At 39.8% G+C, this 24548-nt stretch overlaps 1 protein-coding gene across 1 annotated transcript in view; it reads right to left on the reverse strand.

Annotated features, from left to right (window-relative positions):
- Positions 1-700: 700 nt before the first annotated feature.
- LOC126263055 (maspardin-like) overlaps positions 701-24548 on the reverse strand; it is a 99119-nt gene continuing 75271 nt past the window's right edge. Inside the window, exons 6-7 of the mRNA XM_049960032.1 lie at positions 1210-1458; positions 701-1126 (exon numbers count right to left, since the gene is read on the reverse strand). Of these exons, the coding sequence (XP_049815989.1) occupies positions 1043-1126; positions 1210-1458 (333 nt within the window). The 3' untranslated portion in view covers positions 701-1042. The remainder of the gene's footprint in view (positions 1127-1209; positions 1459-24548) is intronic.

Raw genomic sequence — 24548 nt, forward strand, 5'->3', positions numbered from 1 at the left:
AATTGAGGTGTAGCCTTCTATTCAGATAGTATATTTGAAATATTGTGGACTTGCAACATGAAACAGGACACAAAGAAAATTGTCATTTCATTAAGCTTTTTGGTGGATGTAGGGGAGATCTGTGCAAAACAATAGATAGTGAATCTTGATGGCAACAATGACAAGTCATATTGGTAGGCTGCATCAATCCATTCAGACAACTAATGAGCCAAAACAAAACCAATCACTTCCTTTCTCTCTCTGTCTTCATATACACCAAGAGTAAAATGTGTTTGTCCACTTCAGTCTTGGATTTGATCACTCTCTTCTACAAACCCAACTGGTAAGGGTCCCAGACTCATCAGCAATACTCAAAAGTAAGTTGTATGATTGTTGTGTAAGCCACTTCTTTTGTGGCTGAATTACATTTTCTCAAGATTCTTCCATTGAATCTCAGTTGGAATCAGCTTCACCTACAGTTTGTTTTATGTGGTTATTCCATTTTAGGTAGTCATGAAAAAACTAAATGTGGCTGGTCGGTTAGAAATTTGACCTTCCTTCACATGAAAGAGTGTCCAAAGTCTTAACCACTGCATGCTTCACTAGATTTTGGAAAACTGATTGATTGAGTGAGTGAATTAAAAGGAGTTAAATTATTTCTTGGCATCAGGAACACCTTAATTTCATGCTGTAAGGAGTGAAAATAATTATCACAAAAGCAACAAAACTTTATTTTTAAAATATGGATACTTAACAGGATATGTTTACAAAAATATATAATGTGTATGTGTGTATGTATATCAGTAGTGTCTTATATACAAAGGACATAAATACAAAAGGCAGAGATCAGCAACATTAACTGCCTAAACACCTATCTTTAACGCTTGCACAGTACACGACTAGACTTGACTGTAATCGAAATTGCATCAGAGTCTTTTAGGCCATAAATGTTGGTATGTACTGCAATATGCAGCAGTACTAGTTTGATCAAATCCATACCATTTAATTTAGAGAAATTACAATTTCTCTAAGTTAGAGAGAGAAAGAGTACACTGATACATTTTTATTCCCCCTCTTTTGAATTTTTTTGTGATGGTACAGGCTCTGATGCACTGAGATTGGTCCCATCAAAACTCCGTAAATGTATCTGTAACAAGGCATATATAAAAATTAAACTATTTATTTCAATATTTCTACATACTACAACAAGCAGTTAAAATTCTTCAGTACCTGAAGATGGAGGTTGACTTCCTCACTTCGACTCAAGTAAGGAAAATTTCCACCAGACTTTAGATGTGCTAATTTGGCAGTTGGATAGCATTTGTACATTTCTTCTCTTACAGGATTAGAAAGAGCATAATCATCAAAAACATCAATTATCGTTATTGGAATACCTGACAGTTTCTGTGGTTCGACGTAAGAGTGTATGCAATTCATTGTCAGTCTTGAAGCAAGATCTGGCTGTGACAAGCTTTCCAACTGTAATAAGAAATGGAAGATTTCAGTCATTCAGCTAATTACATCTATGGTTCGGGTCAAAAAATATGAAAGGTATATTTTATTGATTTTAAACTAAAACAACTTAATATTTGCTATTTATGTCCATGAATATTATCAGTTTCTGAAAATATAAGTAAATGGATAGATGAACAATCTACTCACCAAGCAGAGGTAGGAGAACACACATATAAAAGGTTGCACTTCCCTAGCTTTTGGAGCAAGTGCCTCTTTCTTCTGGCACAAGGGTTGACGGGGAAGGAAGAGGCGTAAAGGAAAAGGCCAAAACTCCCGATCAGAGGAGGCTTACCACACAGGCTGAGAAGAAAAGACTGATTGTTGGGAACTGCACTGGATGAGATTTAAAAGCTGGGAGCTTAAAGGTGGAATATAGGGTGTATGCAAGACAGAGTCCACTTCTAAGTGAGGTAAGTGCAGCGTGGGAAAGAAAATGGCTGTGAACTTTGCAATGTCTTTCACTGGTTTGTTTCGAAATTTGACTGCTATTTTCTTTCCCGCCTCCACTGTGGCGTCTTTCACTGATTTGTTTGCAAATTTGACAGCTATTTTCTTTCCCACCCTCCTTGCTAAGCAGTTACCTCTGTCTTGTACGTATCCTATCTTCCACCCTTAAGCTCTCAGCATTTCAAATCTCATCCAGTGCAATTCCCAACAGTCAGTCTTTTCTTCTCATTCCATCTGGTAACTCTCAATTGATGTGGAATTCTGGGTGACTTTTCTGACCTCAACCCCTTTTCCTAAACCTCACCAGTCCTTTACTTTCACCCGTCTTCCTTCCCCTTCAACCCTTCTGCTAGGAGGAGGGGTCAATGGCTCCAAAATCTAGCAAATTGTAATACCTTTAGTATTTGCTCTATAATCCAAAGCTTAGCTAACATTTTCTTATAATAAGTTAAAGGTTAGATTCATTCAGTCTCAGTCACTGTCCAATATTTCTCAAACGTTAAGCACTACTGGCCCATCAATTATCTGCCAACCCGATAGTTTGGATTACTTGCATTTTACAATCCATAGTTACTTCACTACCCATTTTCAATTGGGTCATGGCGAACACACTCAGTTATAAAGAAAACATTTTACACAATGACATTTTTACCTTTACTGGGCCTAAAGTATAACTGCCAGAATTTTTTTAAAAAATAGCCAACTGGCACAACCATAAAATACTTCACACAAGATATCTTCATTCAGTTTATAACAGCCATCTTCTGATCATGATGACACATCAGTGTTAACTGTAACTATACTGTGCCAGTAAGCAAACATTTTAAAAATTTCGAGGAAGTGGCCACATATAACATGTTTTAAGACTAATGTAGGTCTTACAAACAATAAAACCACTGTGCTGTTACAGTTTGACTGTAGTGACAATCAATATCCAACAGTTTTTTTGCTTCATTAGTAAGTTCTCCTTCATCTATCCTCCCTCCAACCATGATACACAACTAGCCATAAGCAGTTCTCTCTGCCGATGCTGCAAGTATAACTAACTTCTTCACTTGAAAATGATATTTTGTCAAAAAATTAATGTTCTTCTCTGCAAAAAAACTGTTGCTTGACTCAAATAACAGATGGGATTTTGTACTGCACAAGGCCTAACCACACCATTAAAAATAATGCATACAAAATAAATCAATAAATTAAACAATATTCAGATTGGTATTTCAAAAAACCTTAACTTGAAGGCACAGGTTATTGATCATCTTTAATGTTCCAAGCTCTGCGCATTTCGTGTTGCAGGTAATAACAGATTTTGGAGATGAAAATATCAAATAATTTACTTAGTTTTCCTGTTTTCTTTCAGTGGGATCATATTGCAACTTGTAATGGAGAAAAAACATGTTTATTGCACAAAAGTGTGTAATACGGATAATTTGTGGTATATACTCTAATGCCTCTTTTAGACAGCGCTCTAAATCATTTGGTGTATTGAAAACAGCCTCACAATATATTTGATCTCATAAGTAGTTTATCGTCAACAAACAATTGCAGTTTGGAAACAATAACATTCATAAATATAATAGTTGGTTTACAAATGACTTGTACTGTTAATCATTTAGCCTTAGTGTGACACAGGAAGAGAGGTTCTCTGTTATAATAACCTTTGACCAACTATTCAGTGATGTAAATCTTCGTAACCAATGGGACTTTCAAAGGTTTAACTTAGGAAGATCTCCAAGAAGCTTTATTTATTAAAATATAATGTGTCTAGCTTGCCCTCTTTTCATTCACATGTCATTTTCTATAACTTCCATCAGTGAGAAACTTATGGGATGTACAAACAAGTTTTAACAAGAACAAAGAAGTATTTGCCACAAACTGCATCTGTAGTCTGTGAAAGTAAAGCTGTTGGCACAACTATTTGTTAGCCATCCAGACAACTATAATTGTTAATTTTAATTTTAAAAACGAACAGCCTCTGTCGCAAAGTTTACCTAGATTTACCTAGGTTTCAGTCGGGATAACCCAACATTCTTCAGAATAAAAGTAACTACCATTTGTTCATGGTGGACATTGTCAAGCTAAAATTACAAATCCATAAATTATCGTCGGACTGAAAAAACTTATCTGAAACTGCCTTGGCCCCACTTCGTGACCGCGATGTAGCAGCCATGAGTGCTGTACTGGAACTGACCGTAATGTCATGAGGCCCGCCGAGGCGAACACAATACCTTCCGCCAGGGCATGAACTGTGTGATGGGTACTTGCTGGGACAAGATGCGAACCTAACTCCTGACCTTGAATTTACTAGTAAAGTGAAATAAAATAAAGGTACAGCTAAGGAAAAGGGCATATATGTTATCCTGTGGAGAACGTTCTTAGATCAACTGTCTTAACATTTATGAAGTATTCGTTGGTTATGATATGAGGAAGACATCACGTGCTTACAACGTATGGCCTGTCTAGGAAATTTTGTGCTTAAGTATGAAGTTTAATCACCTAAAAAGAACTTAGGAATGGGAAGGATAATGTAAAGCCAACCGTCTTTACTATGACTAGATCTAAAAAAGTTTTTGGAGATGTAAATGTTAAGCATTTGCTTAGGTATAGTTACAATGCATGAACATCCTATTGACTTAGCACACAAATGGTCATGAATGAACTTATGAACAAGTCTACATCTAGTCTGTAACATCCGGCAATACGGGCCATATAAAATAGATGGTCATTATTCAAGATTAGTATATTTGACCTGAAATGGTCTAGAATCGAGTCAAAATAAACTAATGCACGCAAGTTATTGTTATGAGTTACAGGAAACGCTAAAGTAGGGGATAATGTGGCGGCAACAGGGTACTCAATTTGTGTTCCATCATAATTTCTAGACAGGCCATACGCTGTAAGCACATGATGTCTTCCTCATATCATGACCAACGAATACTTCATAAATGTTAAGACAGTCTAAGTATGTTCTGCACAGGATAACATATATGCCCTTTTCCTCAGCTGTACCTTTCTTTTATTTCACTTTACTAGTAAATTCAAGGTCAGGAGTTAGGTTCGCATCTTGTCTCAACAAGTACCCATCACACAGTTTATGTGCAGGCACAAGGTATTGTGTCTGCCTAGGCAGGTCTCATGACGCTATGGTTAGTTCCAGTACAGCACTCGTGGCTGCTGCATTGCGGTCGTGAAGTGGGGCCAAGGCAGTTTCAGAAAAGTTTTTACAGTCTGACGATAATTTATGGATTCGTAGTTTTAGCTTGACAATGTCCACCATGTACAAATTGTAGTTACTTTTATTCTGAAGAAGGCTGGGTTATCTCGACTGAAAATATTTAAACTATAATTGTGTATTCAAGATATTCAGCCAGTTGTACAGAATACGAACTAGAGTGTACCAGGGACAAACAACATTCATTCGAAAATGTACTTCATAATACTTGAGACTAGTTAGCACTAGAGAAGAGTTTGACAAGACTGTCCATAATGGCCAAGAAATTGTCCTAAGTAACATTTATGGAATGTCTCACTGCATACAGAGAACAAACCAAAAGTCAGAGCTTCTGGTGGCTGGAGAGCAAACTGACAGCTCACATAAACACAGCAGCTGACAGTAATTGAAGATCTTTGTTACTATATCAATCCCCTCATGACAAACAGAGCACTGTCTAAAAATCTTGCTTGGTAGTGCACTCGATGTCCAAAGTGTGTTCTACATTCAGGTAACTGAATCAAGAATGTAGTAATTTTGCGATACACTAGAATGTCCATAGTTGGTGCTCCTATTCTGATACACGATGCGGTCCTGTGTAAGGTGGTTCTAGTGCTGGTTGGACAGTGCCTATGCATAATATGATGTGTGCTTGTTTGTAAATCATGACACACACAGGTTGGTCCTGCTCCGTTTCTGGATGCTTGATGAGCTTGGATGTGACCAACATGTCCCTTGAGGCAACAAACAAAACCAGTCTAGTCGTGATCAGGCAGCTGCCTTTAACTTGGGTTGATGAATTCACCATGGAGTCTTAGTGGTTCACCAAACACGAGCTCCCTGATAAAGAACACAAGTCCAGTTTGTGGGTGCTGCGAAGATCGCACAGAGCCGTAGGTAAGGCTGTTGTCCAACTAATGTTGTGACACATCACTGCAGCTTGCAAAGGATGGTGCCAATGTTCAATCATGCCATTACTTGCTGGGGCTAGCTTCTTGTCCTTTGATGAACAACACTGCAGAATTTGCTAAGTTGAATAAATAGCTCTGATTCAAATTGTCAGCCATTATTTGTGGTGATGAGCAGCAGACAACTGAAGTGCGAAGTTCAATTCAACACAAAGAATTTCTGCTGAAATGATGTTGACTGGTACTACTTCTGGCCAACAACAAGTGAAATGATCAACTGTAGTTAAACAGCACTGATGTTACCATGGAGGTACTGGACTTACTATGCCAACGTGCACATGCAGAAATTTTATAATCTCAGCTGCAAAATCTCTTACTGGGGCTGCTGACACTGAATGTACTTGTGAATCTGCTCTTGACAATCGTTGTGTGTGCCAGGCCATATGAAACATTTTTAAACCTGCTGAGTTGATGATCTGACACAAATGTGGCACAAGTTGTGCAGTCTGTCAAATGTGGGTGGCTGAAAAGGATGAAGCCTTCCACTATAAATATCACAGTATAGCTTCATGCCTGTGTCAGAAATGTCTACCAGTTGTAACTATGGGTGGATTATGAATCTTTCGGTAGATTCTGGAGTTCCTGGTGGGATTTCTGTGCCTTTCCAGGTACTGCAAAATCAACAGCATTTATTATGCTGCTAATTCAAGACAGTTGGCTACTATGTTGTCAATGCTTGAAATATTACAGATGTCAGTGCTGTATTTGGCAATGAATTCTAAATGACTGTATCTGACACTATTAGCATTAGCACTATTATTTGCTGTTCTACCTGAAAGTGTAGAAGGGGCTTGTGGATGGTAAAAATTACAACTCCTCTGGCTTGCAACTGGTGGTGCAAGTATTTGATTGATTCACAAACAGTAATAAGATCACAACCATAAGTGCTCAGTTTTGCTGCAAAAGTTAAAGCTTGTATGGAGGAGGTGGTAAGTGGTCGTCAAGCACCATAGACTAGCCGTTGTAATGCGCACCGATAGCAGACTGGCTAGTATCTACCACTAAAGCAATAGGGGCATCGAATGCAAGGTGTGCTGGGAGAGTGCTATTGGCCAAGCTATGCTTAGCTTTGCTTCTTCTAATGCAGTTCATCATATTTGTCCACTGGATTGGAGAATTTTCCTTAGTTTTAAGTACAGGAAGTGCTGCAGTCAATGGTTCTTGCAATTTGGCCAAGCAGGACAGAGGATGCTGGTAAAAATTTAGCATTACTCGGAAATAATAGTTCCCCGATTGTTTCAAGCCATGGCATCTTCATTATAGCTTTTACTTTCTCAGGAAGTAGTAGTGACTCCACTGACGAAATATGATGGTCCAAGAAGTTAAGATCAGTTGGCCAAATACAAACTTGATAGTATTCAATACCACATTGTGTTGCTGTAAGTGTTTTAAAGACTTCCACCAAATGTTGCTGGTGCTGATCCACACTGGATAAAAAGACAACACTGTCACCTCGGTAGGCAAAACAGAATGACAAACCTTGCAGCATGGCGTCAATAAACTTTTGCCATGACTGCTGCATTGCGTAGACCAAATGTCAAAGACACTAACAAGCTGAATGGCATGATTATGGCTGTTTTCAGCATGTCATCTGTCACAGAATTTGTGAAGGTCTTTGCACAGTCTAGCACACTAAACAAGGTCACACTATGCAGAGCATAGTTACAAGCTCTTAACAGGCGTACTGGATGTCTATCTGGTACTGTCCTTGCATTAGGTGCACAATAATCACAATACAGACGCCACATGCCACACTTCTTGGGTACTAGATGGAGAGGTGATGACCACTGACTGCTTAAAGGATGAATACCACCTTCTTTGAGCACAGAGTCGTATTCTGCCTTTGCTATAGCTGAACGGTCAGGAGATAATTGAATAGGTCTGAACGAAACCTGTGGGCCAATGGTTGTTTTAATGTAATGCACGGTATTGTGATGTATCTCTCACGGGGCACTATAGTGTTGCATTATGGCTGGAAATTGTTCAAGTAGCTTGTTGTATTTACAACCTGCCACCTGGATGATCTGGATGCTATGTATCAGTACACTGTGTCTGAATCTAGCAGTTGCACTGCCTGTGATGCTGTCGTCTAGTCTGGTAGCAGATGACAATGTGCTAGAAACTCTGCTCCAATTTTGGGTTCCATGCCATCAGTTACAGTGAAATTCCAGGGGAAACCATGGATGACACAGTCCCACGTCAAATTCAATATGTTGAGTGTCTTAAGTCACAATGAATGAATTTTTTTCTGTGGAGAGACAGAAAGAACTCTGTGGCCTGCAATTTCACAGCAAGGTACATGGATAAATACTCAAGACTGAACCAGTACCCACAAGAAATTTTTGTCTCATCTACTGATCACTGATGAACAGACACTGAGATTGCGATTAGCAATTGGGTGCACCCATGTCTGACTGCTGCAGGCATTTGGCTAAGCACAAGGTGAGGTGTGCTTGTGCCACTGATCTCCAAACTTCCTGCAATACCAGCAAACAATGTGGCTGCTCTGTGTTACATGGGAGAACTAACCAGTTCATACCAGGACAAATAAGTTCGTACCGGAACAACTCCACATTCTCTTTTGATACCCTGTTGTGTGTTGTGGCTGCACTTGGCATGAGACAGCAGTTCACTGGTTTGTCAGAGCATTGACCTTATCTGCAATGCAATCTTAATTTGCGCGAGTCACCACTGATGAAAGAGCTCTGCTGCATGGTGCTGCCACTGCAATGACTGAGGTTGACAATAGTGCCTCTTGTATTCTATCGCCCAGATACATCAAGGAGTCTAATGGCATTTCGGTCTGACAGCTTTCATGCGGCTAGAAGATGGCTACTCAATGTATGTAGTGAACTACCAGGTACAGTGCCTGTGTGAACTTGACTGCATAAGTGCCTGACATATTGTGACAGTTTTCTGTCACCTGTATTTTCTTGTGTTAGGACTTGTCACATGTACTCTTCTTGCGATGCGGAAACCCTACAAATTAATTCAGCCTTGAGTTTGTTATAATCTCACACAGGAGGTTCAGTTTTTACATCTTTGACTTTAGCTGTGTAATGATAATCAAACTGGCTGACCTCTAAGGCAAATTTTGTTGAATCTGCAGTTATTCCATTGTAATGAAATCTAGTTTCTACCTATGCAAACTGTAAGACATTATTATGAGGCCAGAATTGAGGAAATCTCACAGCAAGTCATGATACTGAGAGTAGTTCAGTGGCCAGTTTGTCTTGTGAAAAGTGTTTATTCACTCTTTAAAGTTAGTGCTGCTGCTTCTGGTTACACAGACTAAACATACAGGCTGAGATCATGTAGGGTCAGCAGTGGCAGTGTAACTTGGTGTTAGACATCCAAATAACTATAACTGTGTGTTCAAGATACTCAGCCAATCATATGAAATATGAACTAGAATGCACCAGGAACAAATAATTTTTATTCACTTACAAACACAGTAGAATGTACTCAATTCTTGAGACACGTTAGTACTACACAAGAATTAGGCAAAACTGTCAATAACTGCCACGAAATTATCATTCTAGTGGAATGTCACACTGCACAAGGAGAACAAACCAAAACCCAGCACCTCTGGTGGCTGGAGCGAGAACACCGACTGCTTGCATTGTGGTGTAACATGTCGATTTTACAGAATAACATGTTCCACTTCTAATCACTCAGTCTCACAAAAGATATTAGTGGAAACCAGAAATATTTAGGCTGTAGTTAAATGTAGGACATCCCAATGTGCATGCTCTGGTTTGCATTTGTGCTGATGGGTGTGAAAAGCGTAAGCTCAGAACATCAACAAGGATGACGGCAAGTGTGTGTCCACCTGCTTATTCTTTGGCATCCCAAATTTGTAGAGACTTAAGTCACAGAGCAGAGGATGTGGATGATAACGTCAATGCCAGAACAATTGGAGATTATATATGATAACTGTCATAATGTTATGTCACGTCAGTACTTGAATACATGTTGTGATCTATTTTGAGCTTCAAGTTAAGGGAGATATGTTCACCCAGAATTGTAAATAAAGTTATACAGTGGGAAGATCAGATTTGCAATACAGAAGAGTTATTGCAAAAGTGACCACGCCATTTTAGTAGCTTGAGTAGGCTGGACCTCTCTTTCAGGATCTGCCCCTGCGAAAGGTGAAGAAGTCCTCTGTCAAGTGGGCATGTCCAGTACAGTGAATAACAAAGAATGGCGACCCCAATATATTTATATGGTAAAATCTGGCACACACATCAGCAGGCTGTAGGCGAGCTTAACACATCCTACCAAAACCCCGTTAGTTTCACTCCATTTTGGTGTCCGAAGTGCAAAGACAGGAAAATATGGTGCTAAAAGATGAGCTTCAATAATAATAATAATAATAATAACAATAAAAAGAATTTTGGCATAAATAATGGATGAAGATAAGATATTACAGAGCAAACCAAGTTGGCAACTGAAAAAATAAGGGGGCGCGTTCAGTGGTGTTGCCCGAATCAACTGGAATTAATTTTAATTTGGTTAAGACCGAAGAAGAGTTAATTATTTTAAAGAACTGGGCAACAGATGTTAGTTGACCATAGCAACAAACTCAACAGTGAAAGATATTTGTGTGCTTAAGAAACATTTGGTATGCGAGTAGAGAAGAATTTCATCAGTGAAATGGAAAATCCTGTGCTGTGCTTTTAGAGGAAAATGGCAGCAGCGATCTTTAAGAACTTCCCAGCAGCAGCTGACCAGCACAACAACAGTGCAGCTCCACTTTGCATTGCAACGGTCGATGAGTTGGCTATGCAATGACTGCACAGCAGCTCATTGTTCTGTTTCTTTGCGTATGCACAATGCATTAGCAGTGCAGTGCAGCTAGCTGTGCGCCTGATTAGGTGAGCCATAAACAGTGCCAATCTAAATGTTTTTTTATCAGTAATTCACTGGGAACAGTTGTAAAGACACATTTTACTTGCTTTGGGTTGTCAGGTTCAAAACCTAGTGTCATTGTTCAAGCAGAGAGGGTCATTGAGAGCTGCAAAAGATCGTGAAGTAATCTATGAAAAGAGCCTGAGATACCTGGTGGGAGACAATCCATAATAGAGTTAATTGCTATGGCAAATAAGACAACGCTGAGCACATAACTGTGAGGCACTCCATTCTCACGAATAAAAGTGTCCAACAGAGCTGAGCCCACATGTACCTTAACCCTTTGTTGCCTGACGGTACTTAAAAGTACCAGTAAGTTTTGACTCTCATTATTTTCTCGTGGTGCAGTTTCGTTATCTGAGAGCCTGTCGGTAACCAACAGTAACTCTGCTCTACTGTTTCATAGTTGTTATTGTGCAATACATAGACCTCTCTGGCGGTCAGAGCTTGAAATTGTTTTTCGCGCGCTGCTGTGAAAACAGAAGATTGTATGTGCTTGTTTCCATGGTGTTGCCTGAATTTGTGCGCAATTTATTGAAACTTCCATTGAGTTTTCCATTGTACATACTTACCTTCTGTGTTTTTTTATAACAGTTTGAAGCATTACGTTACAAATGAATGAGATAAAGTGGAAAATATAAGGCGAACTTATTAGTACCGTCAGGTTGTGCGAACACTTTATTGTAGCAACAACGCGTTACCTCTCACTAGTTGTTCTGTCCACTTTTTCTCACACAGAAATCCGTAAATACATTTGCCTGTGGAACAATTAGAAAAAACAGAAAAGGTTTGCCAGGGAATTTACCTAAAGAAAAATGTCTAAATCAAATCACAGTGTGTCATCTTTAGAACTAACGTTATTTCAATGGAAGGAAAATAAAGTAGTGTATTTTGCATCAAACTTCCATAGCACCGAACAGAGCGTAGTGACAAGAAAACAGAAAGATGGAACTAGTATGACTATACCATGTCCAGTTATTGTATGTGATTACAATAAAAACATGGGTGGTGTGGATCATGCAGACAGATTACGTTCAACTTATGGTCTTGACAAGCGATCAAAGAAATGGTGCCACCGTCTCTTCTGGGGAGCAATAGAAATTGCTTTTGTCAATGCTTACATCATTTTCAGTGATCTACATCGGGCACTGCCACTGCTGGAATTCAGGCATGCTGTGGCACTAGGGCTAATGAATGAACAGCAAGTGCCAAATCTCAAAAAGAGAAACTCTGGTAAAGATGGGATAACTCTCCCAAACAGAAGGAAGGATAACTTTTCTGTTCCAAAGGATGTACGTCTTGGCAACCGAGGAAATCAATTTGTAGTGTTCAGTTGTAGAAGAGGACGATGCGAAATGTGTGCAAAAAATAAAATTTAGTCGAGACCACATTCAGTGTAGTACATGTAAAGTGTATTTGTGCTGCAATGAGAAAAAGAACTGTTTCCTACAATTTCATGAGGTATCACTAAATATGTGATATGTATATACTGTCAAAAATGTATAGCCAAGTTACTACGTATTGTGAAGTGCTCTAGAATAAATTTATGCGAAATTTTAAAAAAATTAAGAAATATCATATTTATGTTAATTTTCTAATGTAAAAATATTTAATATTTATGTGGAATAAAGTACAAGTTATAAAAATTGGAGCATTTTTCTGCGCATGTTGTGATTCTGTCCATGGAGTCTGACGGTACTTCTGAGTGCCAGGAGAGAGAAAATTTGCAAAAAATAAAATAAAATTTTACAAAAAATCCTACCGTCATTTGAGGCCACAATAGCATAAATTCTGCAAAGAAAATGTTAAAAAGTAAAAATTTTCTTATGTCAGGAAACAAAGGGTTAAAAAGATGGTCTTTTAAAAATTCCCGTATAAGAAGGGACAAGCGACCCCAGAAGCCCCACTCGTACATAAGATAGAGGATACCCGTCCTCCAGCAGGTGTCATATGCCTTCACCAAATCAAGAAACACGGCCACAATTTGACACTTCCACAAAAAAAATTTCGTAATACGAGTTGACAAGGTAATGAGATTATCAACTGCAAAAATGGTTCAAATGGCTCTGAGCACTATGGGACTCAACTGCTGTGGTCATAAGTCCCCTAGAACTTAGAACTACTTAAACCTAACTAACCTAAGGACAGCACACAACACCCAGCCATCACGAGGCAGAGAAAATCCCTGACCCCGTTATCAACTGCAGAGCGGGAACTACGGGATCCACATTGGGCATTAGTGAGGAGATCTGGAGACTCAAGCCACCACCCAACTGACCAATAATCATTCTTTCCACCACCTTGCATGCAGACACTACTAGTGAGGGAAATTGGGCGGTAACTGGAAAGAAAGGGTTCGTGCCAACCAAGTTAGGTACAGTACAGAAATGACAATGGCCTCTTGCCAGTGATAGGCAAATGTGCCACCTGTGTGAATGCAGTTATATGTATGGAGGAAAAAGCATAGGCCCTCAGGGGATAGGTGTTGCAATATTAGAATATGGGCACCATCCAGTCCTGGAGCAGATGATCGGGACTACGGCAGTGCATGTTTAAGCTCCCTCATAGTAAAAGCAGTACTGTAACATTCACGATTCTGGGAGGAGAAACACTGTCCTTGCCTTCACTGCCCATTTCAGAGGGATGAAGGCAGGATGGTAGCGGGTGTAACTAAATGTCTGCAAAATATCAGCCCACGTTATTGGAGAGATCAAGCCGATCTACAATGAGACTGTTTGCTATAGTCAGACCCGGAATCGGGGAATGAACCGCAGTTCCTGAAAGCCAATGGAGATTACCCTAAATAACAGAAGAGGGAGTAAAACTGGTGAATCGAGTAAAACTGGTGAATCAGCTTTGAAGACAAAGCCAATAGCTGTTTTGCTATCTCTGAAAATACAGTGACACTGCACTCATAGCTGTTTATAATGGATACAGTTCACCATCGTGGGACGACATTTAAAAATGCGGGGAGCTTGTCTCCACGTGTGGATTGTGTTGTGGCATGCCTCATTCAACCATGGGACAGGGGCATGTCACAGCGAGAAAGAGATGCGAGGTATGGAACATTCTGTGCCAGTAAGGATAGTGTTTGTAAGGAATTCTACCTGGTCATCAATGCAGGGGAAACTGTGTTTATCAAAAGTGGCCAGTGAGGAGTACAGCTGATACCCAGCTTTGGAAAGCTGCCAGCTGGCTGGATGCACAGAAGGGATAGGTGTTGGCGAACGAATAACCACTTGAGATGACGAGCAAGCTGAGCAGTACAGATCGAAAGGCCCAAGTGGGAAAAGGAGTGCATGGAATTGGAAAGATATGTGGATGTACCCATGTTCAAACAGATTAGATTGATCTGGTTGAAGATATCGACTAGGAGAGAGCCTCTCTGACAGGTGCATGGAGAGTCCCAAAGGGGATAAAGGGCACGGAAGTCACCGAGCTGCAAAAAGGGACGAGGAAGTTTAGCAGTAAGTTGCAAAATGTCTGCCTTGGTGACAGCAGAAGATGACAGTGAGTAGATGTTGCAAAGAGAGAAGGTGAAAATGGGAAGGGAAAGATGGACAGCAACAGCGTGAAGCTGGGTGTGTGAGGAAATGGTGTGACTATAGACGTTGTCTCGGATGAGCAGTGTGACTCCCGCACAAGCCAGAGTCCCTGCCTCAGAGGGAAGGTTGAAAGGGACTGAAGTGAAATGAAAGCAATAATGAGGCCAAAATTTTGTTTCCTGGAGGCAGAAAATAACTGGCCAGTATGAATGCAAGAGGAGCTGTAATTTAACCCTATTAGATCTGATTCCATGAATGCTCCATTGGAAAATAACCACATCCAATGATAGAGAGGATGAGGGGGAACTTCCGTGGCTACTGAGTGGCAGAATTTGAACATGCTCAGCGACCAGGTTCAGAGGCTGTAGGATCTGGGCCCATTAGTTCAAAAGAGGTGTTGGTATTGATCTTCGGTTGGCCAGCAGACTGGTTGTTGTTGGTGCATTCCCGTAAAATGGAGGTTGGAGGGTGAGAGCCTCGCACGGTGATGCAGTTTAAAAAGGATGCAGGAGTGGAGAATGGAAAGATTCTTTGACTGCTTAGAACCTTGGCATTTGTAAGACGCAGACCTGGACATCAGCTGGCTAGATGTGCACAGAAAGTCATCACGGGAGCATTCTTATTTTGGATTTCCGTGCTCCTGTTTGCAACGCATGCGATTTCGCTGGCACAGATGAAGGCTGGTTGGTGTGGTGTATTGTGCACCTGTAGCAGGTGAAGATGAGGGTGTGACCTTGGAACTGGACTATTTTCCAATGGTGTCACTAAACTGGAAGTTCCAAGTCTGTGTAGCCACGTTCTTCAAAGGTCGGGGTGTAGCGAGAACTGTACTATAATTGCCAGAGGATGGTGGACAAGGTTTGTGGCTAACCAACATTTTCCGAGCAACATGAGTAGGGACCTTTTCCTTCACCCAGGTACCCTTAAAGGCCCCTGGAAAAGGGGCTCATCCGAGACAACGTCTATAGTCACACCATTTTCTCACCCACTCAGCTTCACGCTGTTGCTGTCCATTCTGCCCCTGAGGTCATGGGAGGAAGCAGCATGATCACCCTTACAGTTGATACAGTGAGGGGAAGGAGGTGGACATTCACCCTCATGAGCGTCTCTGCCACAGGTTCCACATTTGGCGTCATTTTCACAAGATTCACAGGTGTGGTTGTGGCACTGGCATTTATAGCAAGGAGTGGGATTCAGAATACATGGACCGACAGTAATAGCTTTGTAAGCAGCCTTAATTTTTGACGGACATACTACATGGTCAAAAGTGAGGAAGAGAAGCTGGTATCTGTACAGATATCATTGGTGATCTTGCAGCTCTCCAAGAATGAAGTCATAATGAAATCTAGACCTTTCGCTGCTTACAGGCGTTGATATAAATGGGGACAGTTAAAAATTTGTGCCATGACTGGGATTTGAGCCCAGGACCGGGGCACTACAAATTTAGTGTGTGGACGAAAGTTGGAAAGTGTGGGTCTCACGGACAGCATGCCAGAGATAAGTCCCTGCAGTCGCACTATCATCTATGACCTCAGTGGCTCAGTCAGATAGAGCGTCTGCCATGTAAGCAGGAGGTCCCAGATTCTAGTCCCAGTCGGGGTACATATTTTTCAACTGTCTCCATTGATATTTATCAATGCCTGTAAGCAGCAAAAGGTCTAGATTTCATTATAACTTAATTCTTTATCATGTAGTGAACTGCAGTCACACTCTGGTCAGTGGGATAGACTTATTTCAGCATCAGTCAGGCCATCTAGCAGCCGTGTGTAGACAACACCATGAGACAAATTCATAGTGCAAAGAGCCCTACATTAACAAGACAGCTGTGGAGTAGTGTTGCATTGAGCAGTTTCTGTGCTTGAAAAGCACTATCAGTCTCCGAAAGCAACATCCCATTGCACAATAGAGAGTAGGACTTCACATCACCAGCAGTGGCATCAAAAAAAAAAAAAAAAAAAAAAGGACTGTCATGAAATTGTGACCATTTTCCATTTTCCATGTATGACACCACAAGGATTGGGGAGCAGGTGGTAGAGGCATCTATTCTTTCATCTCAGAGAAATCCCCATGGTTGTCAGTGTCTCCGATGGTGCGCTCCTTCTTGCTGCTGCCCCCCCCCCCCCCCCCATTTCCCCACAGTGGGCTGACCCACCTTATGTGATGGTCCACACATCAGGTTACACCTCGGCCTCCAGACAGAGGGCCCAATTGGCATAGAGGAAGGTACCAGATCAGGCAATCACACCTGTCCTTTACCAGAGGGTACGTACTAGCCCTACTTGTCGACACAAGGCAGCGAAAGGACGGGCAGCGAAAGGACGATGGGTGGACAGGACAGATCTGTACATAATTTTACCAAGAACATCAATTTCCTGAAGAAGACATATGACTTGGTCCCCAAGGAAGGGGAAAAGAATAGGAGGAGGGTAGACATGCAGCTCAGTCTGAGGCCGTGTGGTAGCCAAGCATGATGTACTCACCGAGGAGTGGTGAGCCTCCAGGGGGAGTACGGGAGGAGGTTAAAGAACAGTTTAAAGAGGTGAACATAAGATGAAACAAATAGAGGAATTTCACCCCATGAATCAGAAAATATATATACTTAAATATCAGAAGCACAAGGCCAAGCAGAGGTCTTTAAACGATGTAGAGAATTTGGTGAAGTAATTAATAACTTGAATGCTTGGATTAGTTTGGAGGAATGTCTACAGGAATTATTTTAACAACAAATACAAGAAAAGGCTGAGTCTATTAACACTACCACCAATCTTTGGGCGACAGTGTATAGCTAAAAACTAAACTCTGCCTGAAGAGGCCATGAAGGCCCAATGGTACTGACAAGCCGCAGTGTCATCCTCAGCCAACAAGCGTCACTGGAGTTGGATATGGAGGGGCGTATGGTCAGGACACCACTCTCCTGGCTGTATGTCAGTCTATGAGATGGGAGCCGCTACTTCTCAGTCATGTAGTTTCTCAGTTTGCCTCACAAGGGCTGTGTGCACCCTGCTTGCCAATGCACTCGGCAGACTGGATGGTCACACATCCAAGCGCTAGCCTAGCACGACAACACACAGCTTCAGTTATCTGTGTTTTTATGGCAGAACTTCAGCTGGAAAATAGAATGAACTTGTCAAAACAATTTTCGAAGTTCAAATCTGATGAGAAGTACACCCAACTTATTTTAATATTTTCTTAGTCATTTAGAATTACTAGACCTAAAATATTGCAATAGTGGGAAAGTTACAAGACATACTGTGAATGGCACTTAAGTATTTAGATAAACCATTAGAGGAATCACACATTGTTTAAGTATTGGTACACAGATTGCCACACAATGTAAGGAAGGAAATTTGGTGAACAGTTGTAAGTGATTTGCTGACCTTTGTTGAAAGGCAAGATACTTTAAATAAGTAACACAGTGATAATATCCAGTGAGAAAACTGGGGAAATGACAACATGGAGGGTAAGCTTTTCAAAACCAGTTTACTAAGAAAAGATTAACTTATGTCATGTTCATAACCAAAATAACAATGAAAGTAATTCAAAAGACATAAGAAAAAAATATACAGTCATGTGTTGTACCAAACGCAGTCAACAATCTCATGGATAATACAATACCAGTAAATGGATCTGTGTCAAATAATACGGCAGAAGGGGAATTATCCTCTAACTATAAAGGAAAATATTGAACATCCTAGGACAAGGGTCAGGATCCAGGATGTGACAATAAAATGAGGAGGAGGAGGAGGAGGAGGAGGATACAGAAGAAAATCAACCAAAACTCTTAATAGTTGGCAAAATAAAGGGAATAAACAGGCTCTGGTATTGAGATTTCACTGATCTCACAAGATTTATTACAAACAATTAGAAATAAAGACCTGTGGCCCATACTACCCCTGGTGTATATATCGTAGGTATTATGGGAAGCTAAGATAAGTTGAACACGCAACCCATGTACCTATAAGAATGGGAAATTTTCTGCAAACTTATCGAGTAGTAGTTCCTTTTAAAATGAGTGGCAATGGACAAATGAAGTGTATTGGTAAACAGTATATTCTCAGTTGCTAATAAATGACTGCGAAGCCATGCAGAATCTGTAACTTACATACAGAACTGTGACGATCAAGTATATAGTAAAGCCTATGAATCTATTACCTTAGGGGAAAATCAAAATAAGGAATTATGTAATATTTATGGAAATATAAATAAGTATTCTCAGATAAACCAAGAGTAATAGAAGGTTACACTTTCCTATTTAAAATAAATAATGAAAATCCATTCTTCCATAAACCCTATCCTTTATCTTTAAGATTTGTGGTACAAGGGGAAATAAGATGACAGAAAATCAAACCATTGAATGCAGTGCAGATGTTTACAACGATCTGTAATTGGTTGTTAAGAAAGCTACTGGCAGAGTATACCTGGTCTTAGAAGTGCTTTCCCTCAACAAACGTACCTAAAATGGAAGATACACTATGTGATCAAAAGTATCCAGACACCTGGCTGAAAATTACTTACAAGTTTGTGGCACCTTCCATCCGTAATTATGGAATTCAATATGGTGTTGGCCCATTCTTAGCCTTGATGAGAGCTTCCGCTGTCACGGGCATATGTTCAATCATGTGCTGATAGGTTTCTTGGGAAATGGCAGCCCATTCTTTACAGAGTGCCGCACAGAGGAGAGGTATCGATGTCAGCTGGTGAGGCTTGGCATGAAGTCGGCATTCCAAAACATCCCGAAAGGTGTTCTATAGGATTCAGGTCAGGACTCTGTGCAGGCCAGTCCATTACAGGGATGTTATTGTTGTGTATGTAACCACTCCGCCACAGGCCTTGCATTATGAACACGTGCTCGATCGTGTTTAAAGATGCAATCGCCATCCACGAATTGCTCTTCAACAGTGGGAAGCAAGAAGGTGCTTCAAACATCAATGTAGACCTGCGCTGTGATAGTGCAACGCAAACGCACACCGTACCACCACCACCTTCGAATTTTACTGTTGACACTACACACGTTTGCAGATGGCATTCACCAAGCATTCGCCATACCCACACCCTGCCATCGGATCACCACATTGTGTACCGTGATTCGTCACTCCACACAACAGTTTTACACTGTTCAATCATCCAATGTTTATGCTCCTTACACCAAGCAAGGCATTGACGGGATTTACTGGCATGATGTGTGGCTTATGAGCAGGCACTCTACCATCAAATCCATGATTTCTCACCTCCCGCCTAACTGTCATAGTACTTGCAGTGGATCCTGATACAATCTGAAATTCCTGCATGATGGTCTGGCTAGATGTCTGTCTATTACACATTCGACACTCTTCCACTGTCGGTGGTCTGTCAGTTATCAGATGAGGTCAGCCTGTAAACTTTTGTGCTGTATGTTTCCCTTCACGTTTCCACTTCTCTATTGTATTAGAAACAGTGGATCCAGGGATTTTTAGGAGTGTGAAATCTCTTGTACAGACATGACAGTAGGGACACCCAAACACCTGACTGCGGTTGAAATCCGTGAGTTCCGCGGAGTGCCCCATTCTGCTCTCACGATATCTAATGTCTACTGAGGTTGCTGATGTGGAATACCTGGCAGTAGGTGGCAGCAATGAACCTAATATGAAAAACTTATGTTTTTGGGGGTGTCGGGATACTTTTGATCACATAGTGTGTAGACCAACGTGTACTGATAAATTGCTAGCTAGATTTGAACAGCCCAGATATTTCAGTTCAATGGAATTCACAGACAGATATTGGCAAGTGATGTTACATAAACATTCTTAACACTATACAGTGTTCATGTTGCTGGAAAGTAATATCAATTCGAAATATTTCATTTTCAGTATATATTCATGATTTGGAAAAAGCTTGGGGGAAAAGAATTATTACAAGAACTGATTACCTACACAGAAGATGTTTTAATAGTCTCCATGTGATGGGAAGGAGCATTGCACTTTATTACCAAAAAGTCTGCAGGAGTTTTCTGAGAAAAGTATTACCATTAAACTACACAAACTTCATTTTGGCAGGGACGAACTGTAATTCTTAGGACATCTCTTAAGGCTACATGGACTAAACCTGTTCCTGCAAGGATAACAGCTATAAAAGATTGTCCAGAAGCCCAGAATATGAAACAATTACACACTTTCCTGGGACTAGCAGGATTCTATTGTCACTATATGCAGGGGCTAAGTAATGAATGTTTTAGTAATGTTACAGGCTAGAACCAAAGGTCAAGACATTTGGGGTGAAGGGGCATCAGAAGTTTTGAAGAATATTAAGCAAGAATTAGTAAATGCACCTATACTGAGCTATCCTGTGGTGCACGAGTCACGTTAGCAATGGATGCTTCAGAATACAGCATCACTTCACAGAACTGTTTTAAGGTGATTGGAATCTTGCAGTTGGGGATCATAAAACTATCGCTTTCAGAAGTAGAAGCCTTAACAAGTTAAATCACAGCTATGATAAAGGAGTTACTAGCTATTACTTGGAATATTAGAAAATTCGAAACATTGATTTGGGGATCAAAAATAATTATTTACGTTTACCATCAGTTAGCATTCTTGAAGGAGAGTAATTTATTACACAGCCATTTAATGTGTTGGGCCTTGTTTTTACAAGAATTCCAAATAGAAATTAGTTACATAAAGTGTACTCCTTTCACCATTTGGGGGCTGGGGGGGGGGGGGGAGGAGGAAGCTTAAAGACAAAGTTTCTTAAATGTTAGAAATTATGTGTAAAGTTTGTTGCAAGTTACTAAATGCTCTCATTCTCAAACACCAGGCGAATACAGTCTGGGTCTTTGTGTGGGTGAGTAATTCTGCCTGAAGACACACACATAGTTACTAACTATAATACTTGTCTTATTGTGTTAAACCTTTAACATAATACATTTCAGGAGTAGATTATGATAGCACTGTAAATTTTTAAATCTGATCAACAATTATATGAAATACCTACAACTGGGACCGTGTGTCGTGAATTGGTTTAGCTGTTCAGTAATACAGGTACTAATTACAGTCACAAAAATCGAAAGCATAAGCTGCCGCCAATATCTGAAGGCTTTTTCCTGGTCGTAACAACTGTGGGGAAATGCTCTCAGATGTTGGAAAGACATGTACATATAATCTCTGACCATAGGGTGGACTCCAGTCTGCCACCAGCAAATGGAGGGTGAATTATATTTATTTTTTATTATTATTATTATTATTATTTTTTTTTTGAAGAATGTGAGCCACTCAGGGTGGCAAAATATCAGAAGAATCATTCAAATCTCCTGAGACGAAAGGTAACATGCAGTATGTCAACAAGTGACAACAAAAGCCTCAACAACTTTGCACATATACTATTTGTATGCAACATAAAATTACTTGTTTGTGTGATGAAGTTGGGACTGAAGTCATTTGAAATTTACACCTGCTGCAGAGCACACTGCTATGACAGCTACAAATGTAGGTCCAGATTAGCTTTTTATTGACATGGATGTGTGCAGTGGCGTGGTGTGTAATGTGTAATGATCGTACAAAAGAGGCTCATGAAGTATGAAGGACATCTGAACAGTACAAAACCATCGCTATAAAATTTAAATGGCCATAAGCTGGATCATTTAAAGGTTTCGGGGTGTGATAGTAGCTCTAGAAAACCCCATCTGCACAGGATTACATGTACCAGTATTCTGCTGATTTAACCAGGATCTAGTTAGTTTGTGAACTTGGCCAATCATTAAAGTCATATGCTTGCTTGATAGTATATTTGAGGTTTAAATAAAAACTCAATTATTGTATGCAAGCACAAAATTTTGTTCCAATCTATAATAGCCGTTCCTCTTATTGAACATTAACAATAGTAATAACTGAAGTTATACGGCTGTTAATTTTTCAATAGCAGAATATTTATCAGCTTCGCTTTAAAACTCTCCAATTATCTAATTTTTTTCCATGCTGCAACACAAAGAAAAACCTTTTTCAGCTTCATTGCACTGAATAACATATTAAAAAGAGGTGAAATCAGTTACAGCTCACAATTTTAGCTAATCTACAATTGTTTGATAGCAATACTATTACAATGTTCTCCAATTTTTGTGTTTACATAATATGAATTCTGTGTCATTACACTGACATTTGTACAAGTGACTGCATATCTTTCTTCCACACTAGCATTTTGATCGAGTGCACCTATAAAGAGTCATAATAACAAATGTTAAGAATTACATGCTTTTGTTATTATGTACCTTTGTGCTATGGTGCTTTTAAAGTGTTTTATAAGGGTTTCTAAACTATTTTGGAGGAAGGTTTTTTTTCTCTCCAGACACTATTTTCAGATTCCCTCTGTAGCAGTCACACAGTCATAGCTTCTAGTCATCTAACTGCAACTACTAAAATTAATAGGCAAAATATGTGCAGTGTTAGACTACACTACTGATATGTGGCAATTTGACACTCTTAATAAGAGACAGTGTATACAGCCAATTGTTTGTATTAGCTGCTCTGCTCTGGAATATGGATTTTTCTTTTTAAAGTGAGGGAAGAAAAATTCAACAGAAATGACAGATTGCTACTCACCACAATCTGTCCTTTCATAATATTGCATCTATATAGAGCCATAGTCTGGTTCCTGTCTGCAACTCAGTGCCTCCTGCATGTGGTGAGCAGCAATCTATCCTTTTTCCCAATATTGCACCTACACTGAGCCATCCTGTGCTGCATGAGAAATGGATTTTCAACTGAAAGAATAATTCAAGACTTTAAAGCTCCTAATTGTGTACAATATTTGGAATGGAAGAAAGAATATAAGGCAAAACAGCTTGTTTTCATAATTTGCTACAATTTTGATGAAGTCTAATACTGATTCCTACACAGAAAGATGCACTTTGAAAAGAGGTAGAATTGGAGCCCCTGGCCAAGGAAAGTGCTGGAGCTTATAATAGCCCACAAAACTGAGAATGTACACAAGTAGGAACAATGTCTTTGTACAGTCCTGCAATAATGTGGGTAAGTGGGTATCAATGCAGCACTGATCCTCCCAGCTCCCATTCATTTACATTTCTCTTATCAGGTAATACTTTGTTACCAAGTAGCCATCATTACTTGGAAGATTTTATTTATTTACTTACTTACTTATTCTTCGTAAGTTAATGTGTTAAAATAGACTATTTTACAACTGAAGTTCTACACCACATTAAATAATTTACCATCCTACTGCTAGAACTTAGCTTTGAAACTGTCAAATTGTTGTGGAGCTGGTAAGTAAGACTATAAATACTATGTTACACAGATCTGAAGTTTTTGCACACACTTTAAGTTTGAGGAATACACATTAGTGTATTTTTATTTTCTTCATAGCTTAATTTTTATAATACGTGATGGGTTTGAACAATACATGGCAATAAGGAGATTTACCAAGTATACTCAAATTCCTTAACACAATAAACACATTTATCAACCAACCATTTAAGAAGGTGCTCCTTGACAACATTAGGTAAGTGTCTCACTAATGATGGTAGCTTGTTATATAGCTTCGTTCCTGTATGTTTGAAACAACTTTGAATCTTTTACTGTCTTGTAAATGTATGAAACAATTTTGGATCTTGCACTGTCTTGTAAATTCTGTTTCTAGTTTCATGGGAATGGACAGCTATTCTACAATGTAATATATTTACATTTTTGGAGAAAGAAGTCATATTTTAAAATAAAGGGAAGATACAGTCAAGATGTTTAGATCTTTAAAGTGCTTTGTACACGATTCTTGACTCTTAATTCCTGCAACTGCTCTTGTAGCTTTCTTCTGCCCCATGAACATTGTATGAGCACCAGGAGAATTGCGCCATAGTTTCATTGCATATTGCAGGCGAAACAGAAAGAAGACGTAGTAAGAAGCCAGTAGTAGTAGTTTCCAGACTAACATTTTAAATTTACGTAACAGAAAGACTACTCTAGAGAGCTGGGTACATAATTGTTTGGTGTGGCT

Source organism: Schistocerca nitens, chromosome 6 (assembly GCF_023898315.1).
Source record: "Schistocerca nitens isolate TAMUIC-IGC-003100 chromosome 6, iqSchNite1.1, whole genome shotgun sequence".
NCBI classification, from domain to species: Eukaryota; Metazoa; Arthropoda; class Insecta; order Orthoptera; family Acrididae; genus Schistocerca; species Schistocerca nitens.